Source organism: Xiphophorus couchianus, chromosome 4, assembly GCF_001444195.1.
Source record: "Xiphophorus couchianus chromosome 4, X_couchianus-1.0, whole genome shotgun sequence".
Lineage (NCBI taxonomy): Eukaryota > Metazoa > Chordata > Actinopteri > Cyprinodontiformes > Poeciliidae > Xiphophorus > Xiphophorus couchianus.
This window is the reverse complement of record NC_040231.1, coordinates 29,680,406-29,692,986: the sequence shown is the minus strand read 5'-3', so window position 1 is coordinate 29,692,986 and position 12,581 is coordinate 29,680,406. Positions and strand designations below refer to the sequence as shown.

The window sequence follows — 12,581 nt, the reverse complement described above, 5'->3', positions numbered from 1 at the left end:
GTGTTTTGTGCTTCATTCTGGGCCGGTTGTTCTCAGCAGCACACGCACACGCGCACAGTTCAGTCGCCGAGGACACAAGGAGGCGAACGGTCAACAAGTTATTCCAGCAAATCTACTTTTTCTTTATTGTTTCCCTTTTTCTTCTTCAAACCCTGTGATTGGCGCGTGCCGAACGGAGAAGAGCAGGAACTCTCTGGCATCCTGTCTGAACCATCTGCTACTGGAGCTTGTGGGCTGCATGTGTGTGAACATCTACCATATGAGCATGATTACACACACACACACACACACACACACACACACACACACACATGCACAGGAGCTCTTTAATTGTCCTCCATTGAAGGGTAATACCGGTGTGAGTGCTTACAGAAAAGACCTGGCCTAAACCCGATTATTTTTTTAGCTTCCCTACACAATAACACACACGCACATGCACGCCCACACACACAGTACAAATGATATGAGAAGTACATTTAAAAAGAATAGAAAAGAAAATATAATACATATGTTATCAATGCGAAACTTACCAAGTATGTAAAAAATTAATAAAGTCACTAAAATTATGACGTTTAGCTACAGCACAAGTTAAATGTCTCTTTAAAACCAAAAAGCTTATATATAACATTGATTTTGGCTTTAATATCACTTAACTTTAGCTGTTTGCAAAAGTTCTTCAGAAAATCTTTATTTATTGTTCTTATTTTATGTCGAAACCAAAAACTTCTCTTATGCTGTTGATACTGTGATTGTTCAAAGATACAAATGTAAATATGAATTTTGTGTTACTCAGATCTTCACCGTTCCATTGGGAACATTTAGAGGACAGTCGCCCGTGTTTCCAGTTTGGGAAAATGGACGGTTTCTAACCATCCTGAACTTTGTACAATACATACAACTTCATTTGTGGTTGTTTGATCTGACCAGGGTGTATCCTCCTTCTTAACCAATGATGGAACCTCTCACAGCCCCGCAAGAATAAACAGTATGAACGATGGCTGGATTGATAAATTGAAAAAATAAAAACTTAAGTAAAAGGAGAAAGAAATGATTGAACCACTTCCAGAACCTCGTTTGGTTTACATCGTCGTTTTAACTGATGAAATTGAGAAACTCCATTTGATGATTAAATAAACATTGAGGCGCATTAAGTATTCACTCTGCTTTAACTTTTTAATTTGATCAGAATTGCTGAATGTATTATCAGGTCTCTACACAGCAGAGCTTCTATTACCAGTGCTGTGCTCACAACAGAATATGAAATGCAGTGATTGAAATTCTCACTGAACGTCTCCTTGGGACTTTTTCGCATGTTGCCTTTGCAAGGCACAACAATGAATTTGAAACAGTCAAAACATTGAATTTAATCCTTTGTTTTCAGAAACGCATCTTTTACTGACTAAATAAAAATTACTTGATTCTTTCCTGAATCACAACTGATTGTAAAACGCATGAACCAAGTGGTTTTTTTCTTAACTTTCCTCTTTGCCAGGATTTCTACCTCTAGTCTTGTCTTCAATAAGGGAAGCTTGGTGGGGCTTTATTCCACAATACCTAATCTCCTTATCCTTAGAAGAAGAAAAAAAAAGCAGTTTGTTGTTGCTGCATCATTTGTGTCTTTTTCTGTCTGTAAGGTGAACGCCTTCGCTGTAAGTCTGCTGCATTTGCCTGAATGTGAGCAGAGTTTGGATCTAAGCAGCTTTAAGGATATTTTTACCAGTGGGGGACGACGCAAAGAACTTATGAAAATATAGAAATGAGTCAAACTAGCAGCAGGTGGTACTGTGTTGCACATGTAAGCGAGGCGCTGCGTAACAAGCGTCAACACTCCTACAGCACTCCTTAGAAGAATCAGTTCAAGTTTAAAATAGAGACTGAAGAGCATCGTGTCTGGTTGGTTTGAGTCTGTACTCAGTTCAAAGGTTACATTAGTTTGTTGGTAGACTCAGTCCGCTCCTTTGGTATATATTCAGAGTGAAGATAACAGTCTGCACTTCTTCAAATAAACCACGATACCAGTTTTGTTTGCATCAAAGTCAAGTGAATGTGATTCTGATACAATACAGCTTCAAAGTTGGTTCACCTACCTAGAATAAACGACCTAATCTTATCTGTTCATTACTGAAAGGATCGCATCAAGTTGCAAATATTGTCAACAATCGTTTATGGCACAGCCGAACCTAAAGCTGTAAAAAGCTTCAAAGGGGCAGTATTATATATTTCCCAGGCATATCGTGCCATTTTATAGCACAATAAAGTAACTGATACTTTCAGTTGTTATGAAAATCCTGCATATATCAAATATGACTTAAAAGAAATCTTACTTCCTAATTTAACGCCTTGAAATTGGGCCTCTGTCTCTTTAAAAACTTCTGCTCACTTTGAAACTCCGCCTTCAGGAAGCCATCACAACCCAACATGGCTCCTCTATTATCCCTTTACCACAGTTTTTTTTTACAAGCATAGCACTGAGAAATAGATCCTATAATGAAACTTTTACAAAAATATATTTTGTACATTTACATTAAAACCTGTCTCAATGTGGTGACGGTGTAATATGAAACAATCTGTAAAAAGATCGATCTCCTCCACCTCCTCCCTGAGCTACTACTGCTGTCTGAAGAAATTCACCACTCCTAGTCAGAAACAACCAATCAGAGCAAGGAGGAGGGTCTTAGCGCTGTCAATCATCCTATAGTACGAGCAGCGAAATGCACTAATGGTGGAGAAACACCTTGCCATTATAGAAAACTGTTTATCTGCCCTCATCAGCGGCCGTGCTAAAACGCCCGTTAGGAGAATCAAGTCAGAGAAACGCTGGTTGATTTCTTCAAATTGAGTGTTTTTCTTGTTAGTTTGGACTTTTTCACAACTGGCTATTTTGCCTGTTTTTCTTGCCTGAGCCTAATGATTATTATTTGTTGAAGGACGATTTGGTTTACAGAGACTTCATAAGTTTTGGTTGTGTGTGGTTTTTATTACCCTTTTATTTATCATTTCTGGTTTATTGTTTATTTTGGATATTTAAAATGTCTTCCAGTTCCGGTGTTTCTGGGACAATACATCGTCCTGTAAAGTTTGTTAGCGTCACAGGCTGACTTGTTGTGCATCTTGTGAACAGTAGATTTGGACATGTTTTGGATCATCTTAAGAAACCTCTTGACGACCATTCATCAGGTTAGATGATATTTAAGATGACATGCACTCCTGGCCCACAGCATCACAGATCCTCCTCCATACTTAACAGTGTACATGATCTGCTTTTTGTCTTTGCTGCTCTTTGTTTTCCTCCCCAGCTACATTGAGTGTTTTTTTGTTTGTTTGTTTGGTTTTTTTACCGCAAAGCCAAATTTTAATCTCATCTGAACAAACTAAATTTTAGGTCCCAGAAGAGATTGGCAAACTCCACATGTGGGAAGACGAAAACTGGTTGTTTAGCATTGCTGCTAAACAACCAGTTGCCAAGTGGATTTGGTATAATGGTTGCTAGGGCTTGGTGTTTCCAAGTTGCCATTCTTTGCTGCGGTTCTCCAACAGCGAGCTTTAGAAAAATCTTTTCTTTTTTTTTTACTTTCCTCACCATTCTGCTCTCTGTGAATGCTGACAAGATGAACATGGCTCCTCGTCCAGCTTCGGGGTCAGACGCTAAGAAATGGGCCTTGGTGCCTCATCCTCGTGTATTGCAGGGTCACGGAGAGTCATGAATTAATAATTAAGTTCCTAGAAGAAGAGGAAGAAGACAGAAAATGTTTCAGTTACATTTATTATTGAATGAATATTGAGTCTACCAACTATTATGTTTGACTTGCAGTGATTTTATTGAAAACTACTATTTTTTTATCCGTGATGGGATTTTTTCCACCAAAATATTTTTCATCAAAAGAAAATGTATGTAAATTCTTCAGTGCAACAAAATAAGAATTATTTTTTTTCACATCTTTTCCAGGCATTTACCTCCTGGTGTTGTTCAATGGGCTTGATGCCAGTGTAGGGGTTTTTATCTGGAATCATCAAACCCTTGTACCTCCCTACACATGTTTTATTAATCTTCCTTATTGATGTTTTATTTCTTTTGAGCCTGCATCTCACCACTCCTTATGATACAATTGAACGAGTGGTTTAGAGTTTTTTTTCTGCCTGTCGGCGCTCACATTTTCTTTACCTTATTGTACAGGTTTAAACTAATAGCTGTTAATTCCAAACATCATTCCTGAATTGCCTTATTAATCGATAAAGACATGAGACAAGACGGTCCGCCTCGCTGTACTCCCGCCAATCATGTTTGAGAGATCCTTTAATCTCCCGTGGCAACCATTCAGCTGTGCAAAACACCTGTTGGGACCCAGCTCCACCTTTGAGGTGCAGCTGCTCCTCCGAGCTGGGGTTTTCAGGCTTCCGCCTCACAGAGAAGCCCTCACCTGAAACTCCTCCTCTCAGCTCCTTCAGACTAGCCCGCAGCAATTAGCAAACACCTGGTGGAGCAGAGTATCTGCTGAGCTCATTATAGGACCTACTGTAATTCTCATTGAAATGCTGGTTAAAAAAAACCCAACATTGTTAAAGGAGGAGCCATGTTGTGATGACTTCCTCAAGGTGGAGTTTCAGAAAGAGCTGGAGCTTCTTAAAGAGACAGAGGCCCAATTTCAAGGAGTTAAATTATGAAGTCAATTTTCTTTTAAGTTACATTTCATATATATAGCACTTTCTTAAAATCTGAAGGTAACATAGTTACTTTATTGTGCTATGACATGGGATTGTCTGGAAAACACATACTGCTGCCCCTTTAAGGCTACAGTTGGTCCCAAGACTATATTGTCAACAATATCTTCCAATAACATATAATTACCCAGTCATATTTTCAAATTTTGCCAACTTTTAAAATTTTTCAACACAAAAATATTGATGACTGCTAAAAATTTAAACTGTGAACTCTCACTTTAAAACCAATAGGTTCTGTTCAGACTTTCTAAAAACTCTACATCTCTGCTTCATTTGGGAGTATCCACCGCTCCTCCCCATCCAGGGAATCCAGATTGGGAGTGAGTGTTTTACACCGGCTGCAAACTCCCTCCCTCATATCTCTTCTCCTCTCAACCCACTTACAGTGGGGGTGCGTCCGGTAAGGTCAGGGTGATACAGCTGATTGACATTTAGCATTTCTGTCTGTTTGCACTGCCGCCTCTGGTATTTGCTCCTCTAATAACAAAGTCAGATAGAGGGCAGAAACACAAGGGCAGGGGTGGGGGAGGGGGGTAAAAGATGTGTTGTCCAGGCTAAACAGCCGACAGGGCTTTGACAGAAAATCCTGTGAACTTCTGTGCATTTCTGTCGTTAGTGGCGGTATTTAGAATGCCTTCTTAAATCGAAGCCAGAAAGGAATGGAAATGTGAGGGAAAAAATGTGATTTTTAAAACATAAAGCAGAATCTAATCAATCTGATCTTCACACAAGTCAAATTTAATTAGCTGGCATTTAATCCCAGTCATGCTCCAATGGAGCTACCGACCTGCTTTCAGACACAAACTCAACACTATGTCTATAAAATCTATTGACAGAAACACATCGATGCAGCGCTGCCTAATAATTATTCAAGCCTCAGGTTGATTATTAGGTGGCGCGCCTTGGCTAGTCAATTACGGCAACATCAGCCCCCAATGGATCGGTCGTCTAAAGGAAATCAGTCCATCAGCTCCTGAAAACGTTGAGCATCAGAGCAGGACAGCATTCAATATGAGACAGGCTTTCCTTTGAAGAGAGATGAAGGCTTTATTCCAAACTGATAGTGACAGGATAAAGAAAATGGAGTAAACATGTCACTGTCCATCTATTGGACTCAACACCAGGGAGGTCCGTCCATGAACGGACGGTTTGGCTGAAGAAAAGCTGGAATCCGGATTTTTAGATGCAATGTTCTCTGATAATTAGTCAATATGTTAAGCAATGTTTTAAAAGGTATTTTTTAGATAGTTCAAAGCTGATGCCTGTTTTCTAATGTGTTATCTGTGATCTTGGAATATTGATTGCACTGTCTGAATGATTTATTATTAAATCGTTTTGTTTTTACTTTCAGCTACTTTTAATTAGCAGCTTGTTTTCATCTCTCAGTCTTTAATATGTGGACTTTCATATTGTCATAGTTTGGAATTTTTTTTAGTGAGGTTATGTCAAAGTTAACATTTATAAGCAGTTAATATTTTACTTACGGTAGATGATGCTGTTGGCATATTCATTTTATTGTAATTCAAATTAGCTTGCCCTGGAGGCTGAAGCTAACAGCTTGTCCAACAAGACCGAACCAAACCGAACCACCAAACCAAATGTAATCTGAAAAAAGTGAATACTGTTGGTAGACATAACCTTCTGTGTAAAAAATCTATCAATGCAAACATAACTTACTTTAAAATAGCATTTGATTTAAAAAAACAAAAGAAGTTCTTTAAGACAATAGTACTTTGCTTTGGAGTTAGCCTCATTGTTATCTTTGTCTTCTGGAACCAGCTAATCTGTGTTTATGCTAAAAGAAAACACCAATGAATCTAGGGTGCTAACTAGCTATAAACTAGCTTCAAACACGTGCAGTGATGCTCAAAGAAATCCTCCATCTTGTTTGTTCTCGACATTTATTCACCGTACTCTGTGAAGTACGGTGGCATTTTTATTGGCATTTTTATTATGCCAATAAAAATGTTTCTTACAAACCACATTTTAAAATGTGAGCCCTTCGTGTTGGTGAAATTGCAAACGGTACAAAATTATGTCCACCTGGCCAAAACACAAAATTACAGAGTATGATCACACATTTGTAAGTGCTTCTTCGGGTAATTTCCTCACACCTACATGGAAGCTGTTTGTGGATACAAATGTTCTTTCCGGACGTGAAAAGGCCGCCTGGGAATAAATCTGCAGTCTTGATTCTGTGCAGCAGTGGAGACGAAGCTGACACGAGGCTTTAGCACCGCTACTAAACGGCATTCAGGCTGTTGAGGTCCTCAAGCTGTTCTTTTATAGATGTAAAGTTTTTTAACATGCACAATTCTTTCAAATTGATCATTTTATATGAAATATTTGGCCAATTTCCAACATATGCTTGCCCCTGCTGACATCACGAGTCAGCTGATTTATTCTTCATCTTACCCAACTATCCCTGCTTCCTGCCCGTGTCAGTGACCAGGTGATGAATGCTCACCCCTTATCGTCAACTGCTGTCTGGCGGCTAACTCAAGGATAAAAGCGTGTGTATGTGTTGAACAATCTCCTCATATGAGATGCCGTTCCAGGTTCTTTGAACTGTATATTGGCATATAGACTGTTCATTTAATCAGGTTTTTTAGACAAACCAGCCACTAGATTTATAACTGGTTTTTTTATTATTATTTATTAGTGTGTCTAGCAGATACAGTGCCTCGCAGAAGCATTTCTACCACACATCAAATTGAACGGAAAGTATGTGTGGACTTCAAGACACAGATTAACAATTTGATTTAGAAGGAGACACCACACGGCTGTCAGTCAGACATAACTTACCTGTATGCTTCTTTTTCTTTCTTTGTTGTCTCTGTTTCATTTGTTTTTCTTTTATCTTTTTTGTTTTTGTTTTCCTTTCTTTCTTTGCTTCTTTTTGTTTCATCCTTGTTTCTCTTTCTTTCCTTCCTTCCTTCTTTCTTTTTCATTTTTTTATTTCTTGCTTTCTCTTTCTCTGATTTTCTCTTTTTCTTTTTTTGTTTGTTCTTTCTCTCCATTTCTTTTTCTCTTTCTACTCTTTCCATCTCTGTCTCCCACATTCTTTGCTCTCTTTCTTTGTTTTTTCTCTTTCTTTCTCTCTACTTTTCTGTCTCTCTCTTTTTGTCTCTCTCTCTTCCTTTTTCCCTCTTTCTTTCATCCTGACTTGAGTTCAGATGACCTTTGACACCACCACAGGAAGTGGAGGAAGTGATGAAAACCACCAGAATCTGCTGGTTTGGTTTAAAGTATCAACCAAAACTGTTAAACCTCCTGCTCCTCCCGGCTTTGTGAAAGTCTACACAGATGTATTATTATTTTTATTAACAGAGATTGTGAACTTTGACAGACTTTTCTGTGGGATTTCGTCACAGAGGATTCAAAGAGGACGCTGTGAAATCTCGATGCATGGATGACGAGCCTGAAAACCAGAACTGCTACACCTGAGTAAAAAAAAAAAAAAAAAAAAACTCCCTGCAAGGAGTCAGTGACACTCTGAAAACCTCTGACTGTGCACACACTTCATCTCTGCGTCTCAGGTTTATCTGCCAACCATGGAGAGGAAACTCAAATAAACAAGATCCAAAAGCTGCTTCCTGTTCACAGCCTGAGCTCATTTAAAATGCAGGGGGGCAGAAACACCAGCCCAGGATGTGAAGAGTCAGAAATGACACTTTACAAAACACACACACACAGTGTTCTTCAGGATCAGAGGTCAACACCACCTGCACCTTCTTTCAATTAAAGAATCAGCTGCAGTCATAATGTTGGTGTAGCACACACTGCTAACCACTGACTTTAAAGAAAGTATTTTAAGTATACTGGACTTATGCATTTTCAATGTACAAAACAGAGCATCCATATAAAGGATAACCTCAGCTATTAACCATTTTTTCCAAATCCATTATTGCCAAAACAGTCTGGGGGGAAAAGCAAAAAAAAAAAAAACTTTACAATGATACCTCATGCAGTGATCTGCAACTTTAAACGATGCATAAATAAATATTCAAACACAATTTGGACGTTGAAGTGTCAGTAGATTTCCTTCTGCAGATTAATATGATAGAAATAGCAACAATCTGCTCATGTCACAGCTCTGACTTCATATAGTTGAGGTGCTAAACTGCATTTTGTTCACCAAATCTCCTCTCACGCCAAATAAAAATCATCTGCCTTACATTCTACAAAGAAAATGTCATAGTAATGAAACTTCAAGTAAATGTTTTGTGTTTGTTGATGTTTCTCCAAAGTGCCTCCCAACCTTTTACATTTGGTAAACAGGGTTACAGTGTTCTATAATTCTACTATTGAAGCATGTTTGTACGCATGCTGAATTATATTACGAGATGAGATCGATATTTGCAGATTGTGCACAGACCAAACGGTCTTTTCAAAGGTTTTTGAGCAGAACTTAAAACAGTAAAAAAAAAAAAAAAAAAAAAGATAGAATAAGAAACCCAAAATGAAACAGCAACAATAAGGAACAATGAGAATCGACAGTTCATGTTCTGTTTCTATGTCATAAAATATTAAATCCAATTTATTTACGTAGCGCCAATTCACAACAAATGTCGTCTCAAGACACTTTACAAAAAATAAATACAATTATTTCAATCAAATCATGCAATCATAGTTACCAATTGCATAGAATCACAATTTGGTTAGATTTAAAGGTTTATGGTTCATTTTTGTTGTATTTTAAATTACTGTAGATGTTTGTCATTGTTTTTGTTGTCAAACTGTATTTTTTTTCCTATAAGGTAGAGTTGCAGCAGAACACCTCTGGTTCAGGTTGCTCTGATGTCATGATAGGTAGACCTCAGCAACACGACTGACTCTCCGTGTGTTCCTGTGTGTCCCACAGAAAGCAGACGACCGAGAGAAAAGGCAGGAAGCCCACCGTTTCCATTTTGACGCCATGTGAAGGAGCAGCGCTGCGCCACGGGAACGCCTGACCCCTGACCCCCCTCCTCATCCAGACGCTCAGTTTGACCCACACTCATTTCAGGGGCCAATAAATTGATACTCATGTGCCCTAAAGCGTTTCTTTTTTCTTTTTTTATATCCTTTTCAGTCAATGAGTCGGATGTGAAATATTTATGTTCCATTTGATTTATTCATTCCGGTGTTAGAAGCACGTCCTGACGGGGAGCACTGTGGAGGTTTAAGGCAGCGGCTTCTCGGGACGGACTCAACAGAGATTTGGGTTTGCACGTAACTCCACATCTGCTTGTTGCTATGGTTTTTATTTAAGTAAAACTTCCATTAAAGGTTAGCATCTGTTGGGTCAAGTGTTGAAAGTGGGTAATGTTAACTTGAAATCCATGTCATTTCTTATCATTTTTGTAGTTCTTTCTTTTTCCTCTTCTGGCTTTTTTCTGTGAATTTGAACAGATTCACCAGAAGCTGAATGGAAAATGAATAGAAGTGGGCCGGTACAAGTCGAAGCTTTGCTGACTGCAAATTCAGATTTTCCCCAGCTGATTGTATCAAAGCTTATCACAGAAGTAAAAAATAAAAGTATCTGCAACACTTCTGCACCGGGCTGAGGGAACAGTCTGAACACTGTCGGTCCTGCTGAGCCAAGCCCAGTTTACTGTGATAGAAACTGGATTCTTCTGTCTTCTTAAAGCTGAAGCAAAAATATGTTGTTTTTTTCTCCATATTTATTAAAATTGTCATCATGTTGTGACAGTTTTGTGTGAGAGAGATAATCTGTGAAAAAATTGTGCTCCTCCACTTCTTCGGTGATCTGCTATCACGGTCTGCAAAAAGGCTCCGCCTCTTATCAAAAACAAAAAATCAGAGCCAGGAGGAGGGCTTAGCGCTGTCAATCATCCTCATGTACTTGCTGCTCAATATGTTAATGGTGGACAAACAGAAAAACTATTTCTCCCAGTCATTGGTAGCTATGCTAACTGTTGTGGTGAGCCTGCTGTATCTAAAGTGATTGACAGCACTAAGACCCTCCTCCTGTCTCTGATTGGTTGTTTCTGACTGGGTGGCATATTTCTGTTGTCAGTTCTGGGAGAAGGCAGAGGTGAAAATAATCTTTTTCACAGATTATTTGTCTTACATTTCTGTCACCACATAATGATCGTTTTAACAAAACATATGTTTTTGTAAAAGTCTCATAGCCTACTGCAGCTTCAAAAGCTTGATTGAGCCACGCCCTCCAACTCGCCATGTTATTTTTTTTTTTTTCCACCGATGAGCTACAGGCCGTCGATGTTTGCACTTTCTAAGCTAATTATTAATCGTGGGTGTGTTCTACTGTAATTGATTATGCATCGTGAATTCTGCTTGCAAATGAATGTTCAGGCATCTAACCGTGTTTAGCTTACATGTTGGCTGAGAATAAAGGTTTCTTCTCGTCTGCTTTATGATTATTATTTTTTTATATATACAAGTTATTGTGACCGCTTCCCGCACGCTCCCTTGTCGACCGCCTCTGCGCGTTTCTGCCCTGAAGACGCTGCAGAAGAACACCGTGTTTGTGCGGTGGCTGGGACGCTGGAGGAAAAATGGTCTAAATGTGTAACGAGTTCAGCATCGGCGAAATTAAACGGCCTTAAATTTTCCAGAGGACCCCCAGAGGCGGCTCTGAGCATCCCAGTGGGCTCCTCGCCACACTTCAGGAACCGACCTGGTGAACAGCCTAACGCGTGGTGGGAGTCAGAGTCAGCCCTCCCCGCTCTGCAGCGACAGTAAGCGGGTCTGAACTGAAGCTTGGCTGCCTGTGAGGAGGAGGAGGAGGAGGAGGAGGAGGAGGGTCTACAAGCTATTATGATGGTAAACAGGAATAGACTGAATTAAAAAGGAAATCTTTAAAAAGTAAAAGCATACATTTTAATAAAGACTTTTTTGAGGGCCATTTCTTTCTAAATGTAATGCTGACTTACAGTTAATTCCCATCCTCTACTTTGTTTCCGAGAAAAAGGAAATCCTCCCTTTATGTTTTAGTCAAGAGTTTAGTGAATAGGCTAGTTCAGCTAATGAACTACTAGCGTATTCATGTTCGGCATCCAGCAGGCAAAACATTTATATAGGTTGTAATGTTAATAAATATAAAATAAGGCATAAGGTCTGCAGTTGGCCATGTTTATTTATTGGAGGAAACATTTACGTTCATATCCAACTCCAACTGGTTTAGCCCTGATGCTAACCTGCTAGCATGCTAGACTGCTAACCTGCTAGCATGCTAGACTGCTAACCTGCTAGCATGTTAGACTGCTAACCTGCTAGCATGTTAGCAGTCTAACATGCTAGCAGGTTATTATTGTTTGTTTGGGGTTTCCATTTAATTATTTCACTATGAAGGGATAATTTTAGCTTTATTTTAGGCTAATGTCTGATTCAACAGAGAGGAAATTGTGTAGAAATGACTTTACTTGAATTTTAAGTAAATTATGTTAAAAACTTGTGAGAATTTAGTTTTTGTGTCATTTTTATTTAATGTCTTGCTGAGATCAAAAATCTCTTTCAAGAGAGAGCTGGTCTAGACTGGTGGCAGCACAACATTTTGTAAATGTGTGAATATATTTTGAATATGTGTTTGAGTTTAACTCGATGTCTTTTTCTTCAGTAATTTCTACTTGGATGTATTGATTAACCGATACGTGAAAAATGTAGGCAAGGTGTCCGAGTGTCAACGTGAAGTTCAGCAGATTTACTTTCACAAGTGGAGCACTACAACGTTCACCATGATGCTCCATATAACTCTATTAAAAAATTGTTTTGGGTTTATTTTAAGTGTAGTGGATAAGGAGATGGACAAGACAAGAAAGGGAAAGAAGAATAGAGCAAACATACTAGGAATCTGCCTTCAGAAAAAGAGGGAAACCCCTGATAAACCATAACGA

General features: G+C 38.9%; 1 protein-coding gene across 1 annotated transcript in view; it reads left to right on the top strand.

Annotated features, from left to right (window-relative positions):
* itfg1 (integrin alpha FG-GAP repeat containing 1) overlaps nucleotides 1–11,094 on the top strand; it is a 167,348-nt gene extending 156,254 nt beyond the window's left edge. Inside the window, exon 18 of the mRNA XM_028014996.1 lies at nucleotides 9,584–11,094. Coding sequence (XP_027870797.1) covers nucleotides 9,584–9,643 — 60 coding nt within the window. The 3' untranslated portion in view covers nucleotides 9,644–11,094. The remainder of the gene's footprint in view (nucleotides 1–9,583) is intronic.
* Nucleotides 11,095–12,581: the final 1,487 nt, after the last annotated feature.